The sequence below is a fragment of the Schizophyllum commune genome (assembly GCF_000143185.2).
Source record: "Schizophyllum commune H4-8 unplaced genomic scaffold SCHCOscaffold_2, whole genome shotgun sequence".
Classification (NCBI taxonomy): Eukaryota; Fungi; Basidiomycota; class Agaricomycetes; order Agaricales; family Schizophyllaceae; genus Schizophyllum; species Schizophyllum commune.
In genome coordinates this window covers 2,500,046-2,517,345 of record NW_026089539.1, presented here as the reverse complement: position 1 = coordinate 2,517,345, position 17,300 = coordinate 2,500,046, and the positions used below count along the sequence as shown (strand labels likewise).

At 56.6% G+C, this 17,300-nt stretch overlaps 8 protein-coding genes across 8 annotated transcripts; 6 read left to right on the top strand and 2 right to left on the bottom strand.

Moving 5' to 3' along the window:
* Positions 1–228: 228 nt before the first annotated feature.
* On the top strand, positions 229–1,366 carry SCHCODRAFT_048375 (NAD(P)-binding protein; the record flags this gene model as incomplete). Its single annotated transcript, XM_003037197.1, has 7 exons — positions 229–315; positions 369–405; positions 426–667; positions 715–855; positions 911–932; positions 981–1,144; positions 1,190–1,366. 7 exons carry the CDS (start codon positions 229–231, stop codon positions 1,364–1,366), a joined length of 870 nt encoding a protein of 289 aa, XP_003037243.1.
* Positions 1,231–3,812, bottom strand: SCHCODRAFT_02529973 (uncharacterized protein). Its single transcript, XM_003038535.2, has 6 exons — positions 3,731–3,812; positions 3,541–3,645; positions 3,400–3,446; positions 3,333–3,346; positions 3,003–3,285; positions 1,231–2,953 (listed from the first exon to the last, which is right to left on the bottom strand). Exons 1-6 carry the CDS (start codon positions 3,798–3,800, stop codon positions 1,535–1,537), a joined length of 1,938 nt encoding a protein of 645 aa, XP_003038581.2. The 5' UTR covers positions 3,801–3,812; the 3' UTR covers positions 1,231–1,534.
* A 126-nt stretch (positions 3,813–3,938) lies between these two features.
* Positions 3,939–4,815, top strand: SCHCODRAFT_02611874 (phosphotyrosine protein phosphatases I). Its single transcript, XM_003037198.2, has 4 exons — positions 3,939–4,189; positions 4,239–4,260; positions 4,317–4,514; positions 4,612–4,815. Exons 1-4 carry the CDS (start codon positions 4,083–4,085, stop codon positions 4,693–4,695), a joined length of 411 nt encoding a protein of 136 aa, XP_003037244.1. The 5' UTR covers positions 3,939–4,082; the 3' UTR covers positions 4,696–4,815.
* Positions 4,816–4,927: 112 nt separating this feature from the next.
* On the top strand, positions 4,928–7,547 carry SCHCODRAFT_02611868 (Methylmalonate-semialdehyde dehydrogenase). The gene is made up of 16 exons (XM_003037199.2): positions 4,928–5,183; positions 5,242–5,375; positions 5,438–5,601; positions 5,654–5,851; positions 5,905–6,034; positions 6,085–6,112; positions 6,161–6,203; positions 6,254–6,273; positions 6,323–6,350; positions 6,400–6,432; positions 6,488–6,584; positions 6,635–6,811; positions 6,871–6,965; positions 7,019–7,181; positions 7,245–7,272; positions 7,323–7,547. Exons 1-16 carry the CDS (start codon positions 4,944–4,946, stop codon positions 7,395–7,397), a joined length of 1,653 nt encoding a protein of 550 aa, XP_003037245.1. The 5' UTR covers positions 4,928–4,943; the 3' UTR covers positions 7,398–7,547.
* A 106-nt stretch (positions 7,548–7,653) lies between these two features.
* SCHCODRAFT_02611867 (uncharacterized protein) lies at positions 7,654–9,992 on the top strand. The gene is made up of 6 exons (XM_003037200.3): positions 7,654–8,271; positions 8,319–8,834; positions 8,894–9,427; positions 9,480–9,534; positions 9,595–9,758; positions 9,810–9,992. Exons 1-5 carry the CDS (start codon positions 7,714–7,716, stop codon positions 9,744–9,746), a joined length of 1,815 nt encoding a protein of 604 aa, XP_003037246.1. The 5' UTR covers positions 7,654–7,713; the 3' UTR covers positions 9,747–9,758; positions 9,810–9,992.
* A 223-nt stretch (positions 9,993–10,215) lies between these two features.
* On the bottom strand, positions 10,216–11,618 carry SCHCODRAFT_02488207 (kinase-like protein; the record flags this gene model as incomplete). Its single annotated transcript, XM_003038536.1, has 5 exons — positions 10,216–10,414; positions 10,466–10,772; positions 10,822–10,926; positions 10,978–11,254; positions 11,304–11,618. The coding sequence occupies 5 exons, from the start codon at positions 11,616–11,618 to the stop codon at positions 10,216–10,218; spliced, it is 1,203 nt and encodes a 400-aa protein (XP_003038582.1).
* Positions 11,619–12,235: 617 nt separating this feature from the next.
* Positions 12,236–14,961, top strand: SCHCODRAFT_02611860 (DUF1212-domain-containing protein). The gene is made up of 9 exons (XM_003037201.2): positions 12,236–12,987; positions 13,034–13,156; positions 13,203–13,584; positions 13,634–13,758; positions 13,809–13,894; positions 13,941–14,145; positions 14,204–14,526; positions 14,580–14,721; positions 14,773–14,961. The coding sequence occupies exons 1-9, from the start codon at positions 12,519–12,521 to the stop codon at positions 14,817–14,819; spliced, it is 1,902 nt and encodes a 633-aa protein (XP_003037247.2). The 5' UTR covers positions 12,236–12,518; the 3' UTR covers positions 14,820–14,961.
* Positions 14,962–15,681: 720 nt separating this feature from the next.
* On the top strand, positions 15,682–16,398 carry SCHCODRAFT_01166774 (uncharacterized protein; the record flags this gene model as incomplete). The annotated part of the gene is made up of 2 exons (XM_003037202.2): positions 15,682–15,943; positions 16,001–16,398. The coding sequence occupies 2 exons, from the start codon at positions 15,682–15,684 to the stop codon at positions 16,396–16,398; spliced, it is 660 nt and encodes a 219-aa protein (XP_003037248.1).
* Positions 16,399–17,300: the final 902 nt, after the last annotated feature.

Here is a 17,300-nt window from a genome sequence, read left to right as displayed (position 1 = left end):
CGGGGCAGGCGGGGCACTCTGGCACAACCCTGCGGAGGGGTCTATTTCCCCGACGTTTTTGGCGGGATCCGCGCGGACCCACAACGCGTCCTCCCACGTGAAATCGAATTGGCGCCGGCGGTCGGACCGCTGCTTTCATGACCGGACAAGGCGGACGCATCTAACCATGCTCGGTCGTCGGCAAAGTTCGTCCCTTGACAGCAACTTCCATCTAATCACTGGCCTACCATGAGCTCCTTTGAATTGACGAATCTCTTCTCCGTGAAGGGGAAGGTCGTGTTAGTGACCGGTGGTAGCAGGGGCATTGGCAAGATGGTGTGGAAGCTCCCTCACCTACTCACTGCCGAAGCTCAAGCTTTTGAGTTCAGATAGCCACTGGGTTCGTGAGGAACGGAGCTAAGGCGCGTCTCTCAATATCTCTGCAGCGCGCCTGCTTACCCTCTGCTCACAGGTCTACGTTTCCTCGCGATCGGCGAAGGATTGCAACAAGACTGCGTCTGAGCTCACTGCTCTCGGCCCTGGCACCTGTATCTCCCTTCCCGCGAACCTTCAGAGCGTGCAGGAGATCCAGAGGCTTGTTTCCGAGCTTAAGTCTCGGGAACAGGTTCTGGACGTCTTGATCAACAATGCCGGTGCGGCGTGGGGGGAGAGCGTCGACACGCATTCTGTGAGCACTTTCCTTCGTCCGTGTTACGTTTCTGAACGCATGTACAGGATGATGGATTCACCAAAGTCATTACGCTGAACCTTCAGCGCGTCTTCACGCTCACCCAGGCCCTCCTTCCCTTGCTTCGTGCCTCCGCCGCGAAGTCCAAGGATGGCCGTACGCATAAGGACCCGGCACGTATCATCAACGTGAGTACATCCTTTGGTACGCTCCTTCATCCCTTACTCATGCTCACCCCTCAAGATTGGCTCCATTGAGGGACTCGGTGTGTACAGCGTGCGCTCACCTGCAAGCACGGACTTACCCCTTTCAGGCGTCCCCGACCACGAAACCTACGCCTACGCCGCTGCCAAAGCCGGTCTGCACCAATTGAGCCGTCACCTCGCCGGCCGCCTCGGGCGCGAGGGCATAACGTCCAACACCATCGCCTGCGGCCTCTTCATCACTAAGAGTGCGCTGAAAATCATCCAAAATTTTGTGGCACGCTGACCGATTTATTCAGTGACGGCTTACACCGCTCAGACGGAAGAAGGGAAGGGTTGGCTGGATAACATCCCCCTTCGCCGCTCTGGAACGCCCGAGGATGTCGCTGGTACGGCTATCTACCTCGCGAGCCCCGCGAGCGCGTACGTTAATGGGGCGACGCTTACCCTCGACGGCGGCAACCTCGTCAACATGCCTTCGCAGTCGAAGCTGTAGAGGATTCTTTTGTGGCGCATTTATACACAAATCCTTTTTCCCTCGCTGCGAAAATCCAAGACCATTCCGTTCCATTATCTACATATCCTCGTACTGGTATCATCCTCCTGTACCCACCCTGCTACTCTCTAGCTGGACCAATACCATCGTGAACTGGATTTTATCCAATTACTCCCGGTGCCCCAAATCCAACCCCGCCCTCGGCCTCTGCTCGACCGCGGGCTTCGGCGGCTCCGCAGATTTCTTCTTCTTTATTGTGAGCGCGGAAGGCTTCTTCACCGACAAGCCCGGAATACTCCTCATGGGCGACTTCGGTGAGCGAGGGTTCTCCTTCGGTGGGGGTGTGGTGGGGTTCGACGCGGCTGCGCGGGATGACGGAGAGGGCGTCCTTGGTGGCCGAGGGCTCCCCTTGACACTGAGGTTCTCGGAGGAGGCTTTCGTGGGGAGGGGCGGCAGGTCGAGCGAGTCGGTGGCGTCGGGAGAGGGGAGCGGGACGGCTTTCTTCTTCGGCGTAGCTAGCCTAGGGATACCCGACTTTCTCGACGAGGCGTCCGTGGATTTGGTAGACGGGGAGATGGGGGCAGACTTCTTCGTATCGGTGGAGGGCTTCGAAGTTGAAGCCTCCGGTGCTGCTTCAACCTTCGCGCTCGCCTCTTCCGCTGCGGCAGGCTTCTCCGATTTCTCGTCGTTGCCAACGTCGAGGATTTTCTGAGACGGCAAAGTCGCCTCCGCCAATGTCCCCTTCACTGTCGTGGCTGCTTCCCCAGCCACTGGCTTCTCGGCGGGCATGGCATCCTTCTTCGACGCTGCGTCTTCCGCTGGTGCTTCCGCTTTCGCAGGAGCCGCCTCTGCGGGTGTCGAGTCGCTCGGCAACGCAGCTTCCTTCGTAGAGGATGTCTCCGTTTTCGAAGGAGCAGCAGGCGCATCGCCCTCCCCTGGTGATGCTGCCTTCTCTGCATACTCGGTCGAAGATTTAGACGCTTCAGCGGGCTTCTCAGCCTCGGCAGCCTTGAGCTTTTCAACCTCAGCCGTCTTCGGCTTGTCCACCTCATCAGCTTTGGGCTTTGCCGCCTCTGCTTGCGAAGGCTTTCCACCCTCGTCCTCCTGCTCCTTCTCCTCCATGACCGCCTTCTCTTGCTCCTTCTCCGCTCCGACCACTTCGGCCTTCTCTACAGGCTTCGACGTCGTATCCTCCGCTTTCGACAACGCCGGTTTCTCTAACGATGCCGGAGCGGAGTCCTCCTTCGCCTTCGCCTTCTCCCCTTCCTTCGTATCTGTCGCTTTGGTGGTTGTCGGAGGCTTCGCCGCCGCTTTCGAGGTCGCTCCAGGCTTCGCTACTGACGCGGGCTTGTCGACTTTCGTAGTAGGCTTATCGAACGTCGCGGTGGGAAGCTCCTTCGCCGCACTGCTCGGAGGCTTCTTCTCTTCCTCGAGCTCGGCAGTCGTCGGTTTCTCCAACTTGAGTGCGGGGATTTTCCCTTTACTCGATACATCGTCGTCGCCTGAGAGGCCTTTGATGAGATCCCCAGCTTCGTCACCGTCCAAGCCCAGTTCGGCCACCAGGTCTGCGAGTTCGTTCTCGGATACCTACGAAATGGTCAAGACGAGCTCATTAGCATGGAAGTGGGATCCTGACCTTCTCTCCTTGCAAGCCGAACCCTGAGAACACCTCCCCGGCATCCAGCAACACCGTCTTGCGCTTGTTGACCGGTACAGGTTTCGGAGCGTCTGGGCCCAGTGGTGAGGGAGCGCGCTGTTGAATGATAGGTTTGAGGCGCTCGGGTGTCATCTCCAGCGGCGTCATGGCGCCCGGTACACCGATCGGCTGCTGGGGGAGCGTTGGTCTCTCTTCATCTTCGTGCCAGGTTTCGTCGAGGCGGAGGAAGGAGGATAGTTCGTCAAATTCGACGGCTTCTTCGCTGAGGATGTGTAAGGAGGTGCCGTAGGGAACGGGGAATGAGCTCACAATTCGGCAAAGCTCTGGATGGTATGTGATAGTTAGATAGGATCGAGACGAAGAGTAGACAACGCACCCCAGGGCAGGTCTCGCCGACTAGTATTCCAGGGAGTTGCTGCTTGTCTGCAGGGCCGTGTCAGCTCCTTCGAGTGATGTGTAGGTTGGTGGACCTCTGGCGGGACCCAAGGCTCGAGGGATGTAGGATTGATGCTCGCACCTGGTGGCGCCTTTCGCTTCCACAAGCGCTTTGCGTTCTCGTCGGAGGCAAGATCATATGAAGTGAACGGTATCTTCTTGACCTGCAAGATGCGGAGGATGTACTCTGTTCGGATTCAAGGTGGATGGAAGCAGACGCGATGAGGAACATGTTCAGGTTCAATAAGTGCGCAAGGGCAGTAGGCGCGCACCTTGGCGCTGCCGGAGCGCGGGCTGACTCGCTATGGTCGTAAGAAAGACTTGTATTGGCGGCGAAGGCATACTAGCGCGAAGTACGAGACAGAGAAGCGATGCGCCATCAATGTTCGCGCAGTTGACGCGGACGCAAAAGGAAACCCGCTTTCAACCATCTTGTCCTCGACCGCGTGCATCCCACCTCTTTCCTCCCTTCACGCCGCTGTGCGGTATAGAGACCCATGTCATCCTCATCTCAGCCTGAAGTTCGCGTTCTCGTCGTATGTTTAGGCAAGGGGGCCGTTCCCCGCGTCATCGTACGATCAACTGACCGATCGGGCGCTTACAGGCAACATCTGCAGGTCTCCGATGGGGGAGGCCGTCTTGAGGCATGTCGCAAAGCAGCGTGGCAATGAGGTCTACGTGGACAGCTGCGGAACTGGTGGCTACCATGTTGGAGACGAGCCAGATGACAGGTACATTGCATGCCCCTGCTGGCGTTCCGTGGCTGACATTGTGGCGCAGGACGCTCGCGACTCTGAAGAAAGTACGCGTCCAGTGTTCATTCTTGCAAGCGGTTCATACTGACGAACTTCCCAACAGCACGGTATTTCCCTCGATCGCGTTGCCCGACAGGTTTCCGAGGACGACTTCCGCACCTTCACGCACATCCTTGCCGCCGACAACTCGAATCTGGCTGCCCTTCAGCGTATGAGACCGCGCGATGCAAAGGCTAGTGTAGAGCTCTGGGGATCGTACCTCGATGGCAGGCCGATTGCAGACCCGTACTACGGTGGCGTCGTAAGCATCCTACCCATTCCATGTTCACAACTAGCATTAACCACTTGATGCGTCGCTTCTCCCCCATCTTAACCTCCACGCTTTCTTCGATGAGCAGAAAGGGTTTGAGCAAGTCTACAACCAGTGCACTGCCCTCTCGCACGCTTTCCTTGACAAGACGTTCGGCCCTCAGAAGAAGTAGCCGTTTTTACTAGACCTCAATCATGATCTGTAGAGTAACATCGTTGCATTTGTATAGACAGAAAGTTCACCATGTCCTGTAGAATGGTTAACACAATGAAAAAGCTTGCCGCCGCTTGCCTATTTCTACCGTTGAAGTCCATAAAGCCCGGCATCTTGTCGGCATCGGGAAGTAAACCCGGCTGTTCGGACCGATCCGTCCAATGACCGAAATGCGGGGAAGCGCGCAAGCGTCTCTTGCCTTCAACCATGTCTGCCGTAGCTCGTACGCATGCTTCCCGCGCGCTCTTGCGGCAGACGTCTCTGTCCGCACGCCTCTTTGCGACCTCGGCATCTCGCAGCGCATTGAGCGCTACCGCTCTGCCTCATGCCGAGAAGCTTTCCGCGGAGTGGAAGGGCACCAGCATGACGGGAGGGAAAACGAAGAACTTCATCGGGGGCGAGTTTGCAGAGAGCCAGGCCTCAGAATGGGTAGATGTGGTGGATCCGGTACGTGATTTGCCGCGGCATGTTGTATCGGCAACTGACTTGCCACGCCTCTCCCCAGTCTACCCAGACGCTGCTTTCGCGCGTCCCGCAAACTACCCAATCCGAGTTCGAGCAGGCTGTCGATGCTGCGTCAGAGGCTTTCAAGACCTGGAGCCGGACCAGCGTTCTCAAGCGGCAGAACTTTGTCCTCAGGTGTGTGAGGATTACATACGACATGATCATGCGACCGACACACCCTTCCCGACTTCCCCCAGGCTGCAGCAGCTTTTGAGGGAGAATGCGGATGCTATCGCGAATAGCATCGTACTCGAGCAAGGAAAGACCCTCCCTGATGCGCACGGAGACCTCCTTCGTGGGCTTCAAGTCGTCGAGACCGCGGCAGCAGCGACTACGACGCTGATGGGGAACATCTTGGAAGGTAGGCTTGCATCTTTATCCTGCTCTATATAGCATAACGACGACCATTCCAGTGAGCAAGGACATGGACACCTACGCTCGCAAGGTACCTCTCGGCGTCTGTGCCAGCATCGCACCCTTCAACTTCCCGGCCATGATTCCCCTTTGGACCATTCCTATGGCCGCAGTCACCGGCAACACCCTCGTTCTCAAGCCTTCAGAACGCGATCCGGGCGCTGCTATGATTATTGCAGAGCTCTGCCAGCGCGCAGGTGTGTATCACTTGAGGTCATGATTGTGGCAACTACTCACCTTCGAACGCAAGGCCTCCCACCCGGTGTTCTGAACATCGTTCACGGTGGTGTGCCGACCGTGAACGGCCTGTGCGATCACCCTGCTATTAAGGCCATCAGCTTTGTTGGCGGTGACAAAGCTGGTAAGCACATATACGACAGGTAAGCGACTTCGCATCTTCAATGCTAGCCCCTCTTTTATGCTTCGTCAGGGGAACTCAGAATGGCAAGCGCGTGCAGGTACACGAGGCCGTCATGATTGGAAGGACATTGCTCATGAGTATCTAGGCCAATCTCGGCGCGAAGAACCACGCTATCATCATGCCCGACGGTGAGCTACCGCGAATGTCGTGTGGATGTATGAACTGACATTGGGTTCAGCGAACCAGAACCTGGCGCTTGTGCGTTCCAGAGCCCTTGCTTCCCACCATACGTTCTCACACTTTACAGAACTCTGTCATCGGTGCTGCCTTCGGAGGTGCGAGTCGCTGCTTTCTGTCTTTCTGCCTTTGCTCATAATGGTCCAGCTGCTGGTCAGCGCTGCATGGCTGTCAGCGTCGGTATGCGCACTGCCATAGTAAAAGGTAAAAACCGGCCTGACCGCTTTCTTGGCAGCCATTTTGGTGGGCAAAGCAGCCGACTTCCTGCCGGAGCTTGTCGAACGCTCCAAGAAACTGAACGTCAGCGGTGGCTTCGAAAAGGGCGCTGACCTGTGAGTCCGTTCTTTGCGGCTGCACATATATTCGCTAAGCCATCCACCAGCGGTCCTCTCATCTCTACTGCTGCCAAAGAGCGCGTGACGGGTCTGATCACGTCTGCGGAGACGGAGGGTGGCGAGCTCCTTCTCGATGGCCGAACCATCTCCGTCAATGGGTATCCGGATGGCAACTTTGTCGGTCCGACAATCATTGAAGCGGGAACAGATATGACTTGCTATAAGTGGGTTGCCCTTTGCACTGCTCTCACGGAGTTAGATGTCGTTAACCGATTGATCACAGGCAGGAGATCTTCGGTCCTGTGCTCGTTGTGCTGCGTGCGGAGACTCTGGACGATGCCATCGACATCATCAACGCGAACCCGTACGGGAATGGCGGTACGTTCGGTTTGCCGTGCCGCTAGTAGGCCTCCAACGACCATGTTTTGCAGCCGCCATCTTCACTCAATCCGGCCCGACAGGGCGCAAGTTCGAGGCGGAGGTCAACGTGGGGCAGATCGGGATCAATGTGCCCATTCCCGTTCCACTGCCGATGTTCTCGTGGAGCGGAAACAAGGGCTCGTTCCTTGGAGATGTTGGCTTCTACGGGCCGAGGTGTGTCCACACAATCCTGCATCCGCTTCCCGAGCCTCTGTGTGCTAACTCGGTGTTTCGCAGTGGAATTAACTTCTATACGCAGAACAAGGTACGTGCTATTGTGGCCATATCAGGCAAGTCTTATACGAGCCTGTCCAGACCACGACTAGCCTGTGGCGGGCGGATGACGCTATCGGAAATCGCGCCTCTGTGGTTATGCCGACGCACGATTGAGTGGATAGCACATGCTAGTGCGCACACGCACTGCATCTCTTTACACTGTACAAATACTACTGCAAAAAATTGGCTGGGAGTGACTGTGGGTTCCTGTGGCGCTTCAAACGTCGTACTTTGCACAATGGCCATCGACCCGGTCAAGGCACCTTTCAGGTTGGGTTCCCCGCATGACGGCGCGACGCGAGAACGTGGGCGTGACGAATGGTAACGTTGGGTCACGGCGGTCGCGGTGTTCCTCTCTTGGAAAGTTTTTCGACGGTGCATTGGCCCTGCTCCTCACATCTTGTTCTTCAGCGCAGGGCGCGCCTTCAGCATGGACTTTCCTGGTCAGAAATTTGCCCTCAACGGCAGCCCTGTCAATGGCTTCGATCTTGATCCGTTCGGGAACGAGTTTGCGTCCTCCAGCTCGACTCCTTTCCCCGCCGCCGCCACTCCCGACCGGAATGTGCCACAGATGGGCAATGGTATGGGCAACCAGATGCAGATGCTCCGCATGCAGAACATGCAAGGGAACATGGGGCTGCCCAATCAACAGTGGGGGACTGGTCAGCCTATGCTCCCTCCGGGTAACCCAATGCATCCCCCATTTCGCCCTCAGCAGCACTCGCCACAGCAGCCACACATGCAAGGCTTTGGCATGCAGAACCAGTGGAACGATATGCGCGCTCGTCAACAGCCACCGCCAGCCATGCCCGGAATGAACAACTTCGGCGGTATGAACGGCTTCGGTATCTCGCAGCAAATCCTCAACAATGCCTACGCCATGTCCACACCTATCGATCGGAGTGAAGAAGGCATCATTATAGAGACTCTGATCCATGGTATACAGGCCGGTGTGTCGCACAAAGAGGCATTGAACAGCTTGCACGGGGTGCGTCTGCAGCAATTTCTCCATATTCATCATATTGATGGCTACAGAAACGCAACCACTCGGCGAGCCTGTGGAAGGACTACTACTTGGACCACAAGCAACGTATCGACCGAGAAATATCTGCCCGGGTCACCCCACGTCCATCGATGAGCGTCGAACCCAAGCCCGAACCTACTCCAGCGAAAAAGACCGTGAAAGCAGAACCTTCTCCCGGCCCTTCGTCTGTCTCTTCGAAACGAAGTCATGCGCGCGCGCGGGAATCCTCGAGACCCAGTCCTCGTCAATCCGTTCAGCCACCTGCGAAGAAGTCGCGTCGCACGTTCAATAGCATCACTGGACCTGAGGCTGTCTTCGACGATCGTCTTCCACCTCCGCATGCTGATCTGAAGACACCGGAGCCTCCCTCCCGCTCTCCTACGCCGCCTACCCTTGTAGTCTCAGCTGGCCGCGGGAACAAATTCACTCCGCAGGATCGCGACTTCTTCCTGAAGTTCATCTCCTGGCGATTGAAAGAGAATCCCACGCTTTCCAGAGGCGAACTCTGTGACGCGTTGGCAGCGAAGGTGCGTTCTCGACTTCAGGTCACCATACCGCGTCATCTCATGCTAGGAACGCCAATCAGGCGCCGCATCATAGCAGCCAGTCGTGGGCCTCATATTGGTCGAACCATCATGATCTTCCCGACAAGATCCTCGCCGCAGCCAAAGAAGGATTGTCCTCTGACGAAGACGAGGATGAGGATGCGTCGGGTGAAGAGGACGATGGCGCGACAGAGACGTCTGAGGAGGTGATCCCAAGGCCCACAGCTCGGCGGCAAAGAGCCGCAGCGCGTGCCGCGCGACGCGGTTCTTCAGATGAAGAGCCGGTCCCACGACGCCGCAGGGCAACCCGCCGTGCGCCAAGTTCAGAGTCACCCTTGTCGGAAGCGGAAGACTCCGAGCAGGACGGCGAAGGTGAGCCCGATGAGGATGTCGACGATGATGAGTCCATTGCAACGGACGACGTCGAGATCCGCGAGTGGAAGGAGAGTGACATGGGTGCGAGCGGTGGACCATTCACCGATGCGGACTACGGCATTGTCGCGACACACATAGCAACCTTTGCCAATTTTAAAGAGGTCTCACATGCCGAGAAGTGGGGCAGCTTCCATGAACGCGTAAGAAACATTGGCCTGCGCGCGTTTGCTTTCTAACCCGTGACCGCGACAGCATCCCATGCGTTCGGCGAAAGCCTGGGCTGAGTACTATCGGCGCAATGAGAAGGGTGAGCGTTCAGTTGCGTCAAAGCGCGGCGGAGAGCTGATAACGCCGTCACCCTGTGCAGGTCTTGATCGGCTGGCAAAAGCGATTCGTAGAAGGCAATCGAGTGCGAAGAATCCGGCGTCTCGGGAGGATAGTGCGAAGCGGCAGCATCCGTTGGACATGGACGACGAAGAGAAAGGTGCCCGTAAGCGTGGGAGGACAGACGAAGATTAGTGTGGTTGATATGTGAGTACTGTCACTGCTGCTGTGGCGTTGCGCTGATTTGGATTGTTGCAGTGCATGCTATGGATTGACATACGATTTTCGGATGTCTGATTGCTGTTACCCGTTTCCCTGATTGGTCTGGGACGTTGCTTTGCTACCTGTACTGCTCTGTGTAATGTCTTCTGGTTATTGTTATCGCACATTGCTGCTGCTTCTTGGTTCTGTTCAATGCAACATACAATTCTTCACTGGCTCCATTCAAAGCAGACAAGTGCGCCCTATCAAGGTTTCCCATGACTTGAAGTCGGGCAATTCGGAAAGTATTGTGTATTCCAAGATATATACCGCATAGCGAGCGGTTGTGGATATACCACCAAGATTACACCTACAGACACGAGAAGTACAGGACGAGCGTAGGCCCGATGCTGTAGCAGGTGCCACATACGGCACTATCGAGAAAACCCCTCTATCCACGCCTTCATATCCACTGGCGTTGTTCTTCGTTGCTCCATCCACGGTTGTGCCTAGCCGAGACCGTCAGTGCAAAATTCACGAGGGCTGAGTTCGAACTCACGAGCAGCTGTGCTGGCAGCTTCCGCCTCTCGATGTCCTTCTCGAGGCATCCATCAACAAACTCGCAGACGTCTGGTGAGAACTTGCCCTCCGGCAGTCTTGGACTATCACGGTGATTCAGTAGATATCCCACACAAAGAAAGAATGGTACTCACGGCGGCTCCTGCACAATCAAGTGCATCAGCTCCAGGATGGACAGCAACATCGTGCCACCATGCAACGAGACACCCTTGCTCTTCCGGCGGCTGTGGCGCGCGGAGTTGGGCGTCGAGGGCTGCAAGAGCTCCTTGTTCTGCCGATTAATCGACTTCGCCATGTCCTCCGGATGCTCGTCGTCCTCCGAGGACCATGGGAAGTGGCCGACGGCTAGCTCAATGAGCGTGATGCCCAATGACCATACATCAGATTTGACGGAATATTCGGCTCCCTGGATGCGCTCAGGCGACATGTAGGTCGAAGTCCCTGCGGGAACGGTCAGTGCGTGTGTGGTAATTTACGTGAAGGGCATTACCGACGAACGTATTCGCGATGGAGTTCTCCAGCTCGCCTGACACGCCGAAGTCGCACAGTTTGATGTCCCCGGCGGCGCTGAGAAGGATGTTGGAGGGCTTGATATCTGGGACCAAGCTTCAGTACATGAAAGGTACTATGAAGGTAAGCAGCGTACCTCGATGAATGATCTTGTGCGTGGTATAGAGGTATTTGAGACCTTCAAGCACAGCAAGCGCGACCATGCCGACAATGTCGATGGGTATGGGGCCGAGCTTCTTGTAGATGTTGTCAAAGGAGCCGTGTTCGCAGAATTCCATGCAGATGCAAAGATTGGGTGTCTTGATGTATGAGCCGTATACGGAGATGATGTATGGAGAGCGACATGCGTGCAGGATCTGGAGTTCGCGCAGTATTTGCTTGCGAACCGACGGCTTTGCATCGATCAAGACGATCTGTGAGCATACTTGAGCGCCAACACGCACGAGGAAAGAGGGCACGCACCTTCTTTGCCATGATAGTCCCGCTGACGTGCTGCACCTTCATAACGCTTCCCCCGTTCCCCGAGCCCAGCTCGTGCAGCTCCGTCAGGTCCTCGTCCTTGAGATCGAGCCGCTTCGAGTTCATGTCGAGGCTGGCGAGGGTGCTGGTGATCGTCGCGTGCATCGCGCTCTTTGACTCTGCGCTCTCGTCCTCGTACACTGGGGGCGGGCGCCTCCGGGGCGCGGGGCGTGCTGCAACCGGCCCACCGTTGTCGTTGGCCTCCTCCTTTCCCGGAAGCTGAAGGGCCTTGAAGTTCCGCTTCTTGCGAAGAGACATGGTAAGCGGTCAAGTCGAAGGAGGTATGGGACGAGGAGAGTTCAGGGAGCGACACGATCGCCAGGATAAGTGTCTGCCTTCGCGCTCCGACAACGCTGCGCGCGAAAGGGCTTGCTGAAACAGGAGCGGGACAGGAGCCTCGGATGAGATGGTAATCCGCGAGAACTTGCAGCTACTCAAGGAGGCCACGGCCAGGCTCCCCACACGAGCTGTAGTCCTATAGAAGTGGGATATGAAATCAGTTTATCTCCATCTACGGATTGCCCTCAAAGGAGGTCGTGCGAAAGGAAGACATCAGTGCGCACGAGCTCGAACACTGGGGCCTGTCGAAGTCTGCCATGAGCCTGCTCTCAATCTGAGTGGAAGTATGCACAGAACATGCGGCAATTCACAGGCCTTGAAATTGAATTCCGGGGTTCATGCGCACCAACCGTGCGGAAGCGGCAGTATCCGAATCTGGCTCCCTGCGAAGGCACAAGGTGCTTGGCAACCACAGAGACCTTCCGAAATTCGTCGAAGGCTTAGGCATATTCACAGCAATGAGGGGATGGCGTTCAGGAATTTGAAGACAACTGAGGAAAGCTGACCGCTAACCTTCGCAGCGACAGCCTCTGTATCGTCATTATTCAGATAACATGCGGCATGAAGAACATACAGCAGGTGTCGTAGAAATATTCCAAAGGGCATGGTATCCGGTCTCATGGCTCGTGAGGACATTCAGCGCTCGGAGGGTTGCCATTTGGACGCTGAAGGCTGTTGGTCCACCTTCGGCAACTTCCGAAGACACCTTGCTCCCAGCCGCCATCTCGTCTTCAAGGTCGACCGGTACCCTGAGCTGGATCTCGCTCTCGTTGCTACGCTCTCTGTCTGATATAGACGCTCAGTACTCCTCACGACAGGATGACATCCTCAGATAACGGAAAGCCCATCCACCTCAATCCCTTCAATCTTCCAAGGTTGGACTCTCGTGCAAGCGCCTACTCGCAAGCATCTGTATCTCAGGCTGAGGATCAAGAAGACGAAAAGAAGCTGAGCTACTTCGACGATGGAATCAACAATCCCGACGCTGGTCCACCCACCTCCCAGCAGCCTTCTCAACACGGGAACCCTGCCGCCGATCTTGCTCCGTACTCGCAAGCCGCTCAGCCAAAAGATTCGATCTCTAGCTACGCGTCCGAGAAGACTCTTATCGGCGAACGCAAAAAATCCGGCAGCAAAAGTGCTCTGAAGAACCTCCGGAGGGCGTCCTTCAGTGCCGTTAAGGCTACGACGAACACGCTCGGCACTGCTGCCGTCACGGTTGTCAAACCACTCTCTATGGTGCATGGTCCCCGGCGGGGGCGCTCATTTATCGTAGACAATGCCGAAGGTGCGTTGAGCACTCTGCTGCTTACTAGAAGCTCATTTGCCTGCAGAGGTCAACAACCGGCGGAAGTTCATCCTGATCCTGGCGAAGGCTCTGCTCACTTTCGGCGCTCCATCTCATCGAATTGAATCTCAGCTCTCTGCCGCGTCTGGTATCCTCGAAGCCGATGCTGGTGCGCTCGTCCCGCAAACACTCGAAATCGCTCTGACGTGCATCAGAATTCGTGCATATACCCAATATTATCATCGTCTCTATCAAGAACGCCGACGCGAAGAACACTAGAACTCACTTCGTCCGTGCCACTGGCCGCGTAGCTCTTACGTCTCTACATAAGGTCCACCTGATCTATCGCGACGTTCTCCACGACAAGGTCGGCGTTTCCGAAGGCGCCCAGGCGATCAAGGCTCTTCTTCGTCGCGGACCGATTTATCCTCTGGCTGTGCGCTGTATCTTCGCTTTCTGCTGCGCGACCATCATCTGTGGTCTTTCCTTCGGTGGCTCAATCCTCGACATGGTGGTCAGCGGCGCCTGCGCTTGCGCTCTACAGTATCTTGGACTTAATGCTGCAAACAAGAGCTCCTTGTATGCTAACGTCTACGAGTGAGTTTGGTCCTCAAGATAGTTCGTGAGGTTAAAGCGTCGATGCCAGAATATCTGTGTCAATCATCGTCGCTTTCGTTGCCCGCGGGTTGGGCAGCATTCCCGGCAATCCCTTCTGCTATAACGCCATATCGTCTGCCGGAGTCGTGCTCATTCTGCCCGGGTTTACAGTTCGTGAGTCATTTCTTATCACGGTCAGCGCGCCTCGCTGACGAGGCCCAAAGTCATCAGCTCGCTTGAGCTCATGTCTAGGAATCTCTTCTGCGGTTCTGTCAGAATTGTGTACGCGGTCATCTACACGCTCTTCCTGGTAAGTTTGCTATCGTCTTGTCACGTCGCATTGCTGATGATAACAGGGGTTCGGCTTGACCATCGGCTCTGACTTCTACCTCGTAGTCGACCGTCGCGCTCGCCGAAATTACTACGCCGGCTTCAGCAACAACCTCAACTACACGCACGGTCATTTCACAATGCTCAACGGCACGAATCCGTTCTCGGCTATCGGTGGAGTCCTCGCCACCGGCAGTACAGCCAGTTACCAACTTGAACATATAGTCAAGGGTAAGCGGTCGTTCGTACGAAGTACACTCCCCAGTCTGAGAATATTCCCCCGCCTTAGGTTGTTTCCGAGAGCCGAGCTGGCCGTGGTGGAAGCAGCCGCTCCCTTGGTGGGCGGCGTTCTTCCTCGTGCCGCTATACTCGACCCTCTCGTCATTGTCGAACCTCCAATCGTTCAGGAGCCTCCAACTGCCGGTCATGGTCATCTTCTCGTGTTCATCGTACACGGCGAATCGGCTGGCCGGTCTCGTATTACCTGGACGACCTGATCTTGTATCAGCCGCTGGTGCATTTACGATTGGGATTCTGGGTAACCTGTACTCTCGTGTCGCGCACGGGACAGCTTTCACGTCCATGGTGACTGGCGTGCTCTTCCTTGTCCCGGTACGCCAGTAACCTCCCTCTCTGGTTTATACTGACTGGCCTATCTTCGCTAGTCCGGTATCGCACAATCTGGTGGTGTCACGCCGAACTATCATAGCTCTGCGGAGCAGTATTCGAGCGGGTTTTCGCTGGCCTTGCGCATGATCTCTGTCGCGAGCGGTGTCACCATCGGGCTGTTGGTCAGTCAGGTTATTGGTACGTGTATTCGGCAAGCTTACTCTGGATCTACTGACCGACCGCATACAGTGTATTTGTTTGGGCACAGGAAGAACGCAGCACACTTTGCCTTCTAAGTACAATGTCCCCGGACTGCATCATCGTGTCGTATGCCAGCCCTTCTGTACCTACTAGTCTGTCACCTTGTAGAGCTGGTATACAAACTTGTCTTCCTAGATCTGGCTACGCAGGCATCCCTGTTGTTGGACGGCATTTTGCGACTGTTTTGCTACTGCAACTGCCTGTAGTCACGCGTCGACAGTTCAACTTCGAGACGGTCAGGTGATTAGGCGGTGATCGCGCCGGCGGCGGCGCGGGAATTGTGATTTGTCTCCTGCTCAACGCGTGCGTCGGCTACCTTCGTCGTTATCGTCGTTTTCGACTAGTCGCTGTAGGCCTTGCTCCTGCCTCTTTCCCAGCTACCTGACGTCCTCAACGAACCTCTAGCCTTTTCTTCAACTCTATTCACGCAATTCTCCTTCCCCTCCGGACCGTCACTTCATCACCGGCCGTTGATCGTGAGGCTCTTTGAACGTCGCTGTGAGTGTTGGAGTGCCCGCAGCAGTGCGCTCTTCCTGCGACATCGGGTTCATCTTGTGCGACGACGTTTCACGACTGCTAACGCGTCGCTTAGAGCGCTCTAACCCGTAAACCTATCGCTACTCGACCCACGAAGACCCTCTTTTCGCCCGACTCGACCTTTCCCTCTCAACCGTCCATTCGCTTGTAGCTCGTGTACGATCGGCTCTGTTTGTCGATTTGTGCCGAGTTGAACTGTGCGTACCTGAACCACTCTACCAAGCCTGTAACCTGACGAAGTGTAATAGAAACCCCATCTGCTTCCCCCTAACGACCTCCGCCCTTCACCGAGTCTCTTCCTCGCAAGGGCTCTATTCACCCACGGACATATCCCCTCACTCACGAATACATCCACGTACCATGTCTCTCGACGCAACGCCCGCCTCCGACGGTCGCCCGGTGATAATCGGCGTCGTCCTCGGCTGCTTCGCTGCCCTCTCGGTCGGCGCCATCCTGTTGTACACTCGCTTCCGTGCACGGAAGGAGCGCAAGGATATGGAGATCGCAGTGCGCGCGCACGGCCGGTCAGGCTCGGTGGTTTTGGACAAGTCGCATCCCGCGGCGAGGATTACGCCGTTCGGCGCGTCGAAGGGCGATGCGAGCACGGAGTTGCCACCGTTCCGTGCGTGGGATGTGGGCTGTTGAGATGGTACGGGGGCTGATGTTGTGGTATTTGCAGACCGTGAACCTGGCGCGAATATGCGCACAGCTGTCCGTATGGACAACGGCACTTGGGAGTTCTTCAACGTCGACCCGGATCCTTTCGCCCGTGGAGAGGGTGCAGCGACGCCGACACGCTCAGTCGCCGACCTGCGGATGTCACGCTCGCCATTCGCGTCTTCGTTCGACGAGCCACGACCTTCACCTTATGCTTCTTCCTTCGATACGCGACGCTCACCATCGCCGGCGCCGCTGCTGTCTCCTCTACCCTCTGCGCACGTATCCAGTAAGGATAAGGAGGCGCGGAAGTACTACCTGGCGTCGGACGATGGTCACGGCGAGTGGGAGGTGCCACCACCGGCGTATGGGCTGGAGACACCCACGTATACGGAGCAATTCTCGGCGACGGGACGGTAGCCGAGGAACCATGCCCAAGCCTGCCCACGCCGCGCAGCCGGTGTTCCCCCTTTGCGCGAGGGCATCTGTCAGCAGGGCCGACCAATGGCTCATGACGCGACGGCGCTCGGGGTGGGTAAGAACGGGCGTGTGTGGCTGCACCTCTTCACGACTTCTGGGCTTTTCTCGGGACGATTGGTACTGATATTCTGGACAGTCCGGGGACCACACTATGGACTCTTTGACAGTCCACACAATGTACATACTGACCCGTCTCTCCTGTCTTTCTTCTCGTGTTAGTATGTTATTGGCTTGACCCACGTTCTACTACGGCGCCTCCCTACGCATACTCACACCGACTGTACTCTGATAGGTAATAATTATTGACGTATCATACTCTGCTCGAGGCGGGGGACTGCGAGCCTGGGGCTGCAGGGCGGGGTAGGGCGGGCCCTCCGCTTGTTATGACAGTTACGGCGCTGGTACAGCTGGACGGCAATAGACAGCGCATAGACTGCCGAGGTCTTATTCTGGAGCTAGCGACCTTCGGGCTGACTGTAAGTGGCGGAAACTGTGAGGAGCCCGAGGCAGTGATTGCTGAATCAGACTTGTGCGTGCTGACGGTTTGTCGCGTTGGCTGACTTAGTCAGCAGGGCCATACTCGATCGGGAGCGTTGAACAATGTCCGCCATCTGCTCCTCCCATATCTCGTCCCGCTTGCGCCACAGCAGCCCCTTGCCCTCTTCCTCGACGTCCACCTCGACGCCCACATGGCCGCCTTCGCCACCGGTCGCGTCCAGGAGCCCTTCGCCGGCCCGTCGTTCCGCACATCGCGCTCCGATGCCAACACGATAGATCTCACCGGCGACGACGACGACAGCGACACCGAGCTGCGCCCCGCACCCAGCCCGACGAGGCGACAG

What these genes read in the sequence shown, in the direction of transcription:
- SCHCODRAFT_02529973 (XM_003038535.2), bottom strand. Translation starts at nt 3,800, where the DNA reads ATGCCTTCGCCGCCAATACAAGTCTTTCTTACGACCATAGCGAGTCAG. An exon ending in CGCGCTCCGGCAGCGCCAAG is followed by an intron (nt 3,646 to 3,730) that starts GTGCGCGCCTAC and finishes GAATCCGAACAG; the next exon opens with AGTACATCCTCCGCATCTTG. An exon ending in TCGGCTTGCAAGGAGAGAAG is followed by an intron (nt 2,954 to 3,002) that starts GTCAGGATCCCA and finishes ACCATTTCGTAG; the next exon opens with GTATCCGAGAACGAACTCGC.
- SCHCODRAFT_02611874 (XM_003037198.2), top strand. Translation starts at nt 4,083, where the DNA reads ATGGGGGAGGCCGTCTTGAGGCATGTCGCAAAGCAGCGTGGCAATGAG. An exon ending in CGCTCGCGACTCTGAAGAAA is followed by an intron (nt 4,261 to 4,316) that starts GTACGCGTCCAG and finishes ACTTCCCAACAG; the next exon opens with CACGGTATTTCCCTCGATCG. An exon ending in ACCCGTACTACGGTGGCGTC is followed by an intron (nt 4,515 to 4,611) that starts GTAAGCATCCTA and finishes TTCGATGAGCAG; the next exon opens with AAAGGGTTTGAGCAAGTCTA.
- SCHCODRAFT_02611868 (XM_003037199.2), top strand. Translation starts at nt 4,944, where the DNA reads ATGTCTGCCGTAGCTCGTACGCATGCTTCCCGCGCGCTCTTGCGGCAG. An exon ending in CGAACCAGAACCTGGCGCTT is followed by an intron (nt 6,274 to 6,322) that starts GTGCGTTCCAGA and finishes CACACTTTACAG; the next exon opens with AACTCTGTCATCGGTGCTGC. An exon ending in TTCGAAAAGGGCGCTGACCT is followed by an intron (nt 6,585 to 6,634) that starts GTGAGTCCGTTC and finishes GCCATCCACCAG; the next exon opens with CGGTCCTCTCATCTCTACTG.
- SCHCODRAFT_02611867 (XM_003037200.3), top strand. Translation starts at nt 7,714, where the DNA reads ATGGACTTTCCTGGTCAGAAATTTGCCCTCAACGGCAGCCCTGTCAAT. An exon ending in CATTGAACAGCTTGCACGGG is followed by an intron (nt 8,272 to 8,318) that starts GTGCGTCTGCAG and finishes TGATGGCTACAG; the next exon opens with AAACGCAACCACTCGGCGAG. An exon ending in GGGGCAGCTTCCATGAACGC is followed by an intron (nt 9,428 to 9,479) that starts GTAAGAAACATT and finishes TGACCGCGACAG; the next exon opens with CATCCCATGCGTTCGGCGAA.
- SCHCODRAFT_02611860 (XM_003037201.2), top strand. Translation starts at nt 12,519, where the DNA reads ATGACATCCTCAGATAACGGAAAGCCCATCCACCTCAATCCCTTCAAT. An exon ending in TATCGTAGACAATGCCGAAG is followed by an intron (nt 12,988 to 13,033) that starts GTGCGTTGAGCA and finishes ATTTGCCTGCAG; the next exon opens with AGGTCAACAACCGGCGGAAG. An exon ending in GTTGGTCAGTCAGGTTATTG is followed by an intron (nt 14,722 to 14,772) that starts GTACGTGTATTC and finishes GACCGCATACAG; the next exon opens with TGTATTTGTTTGGGCACAGG.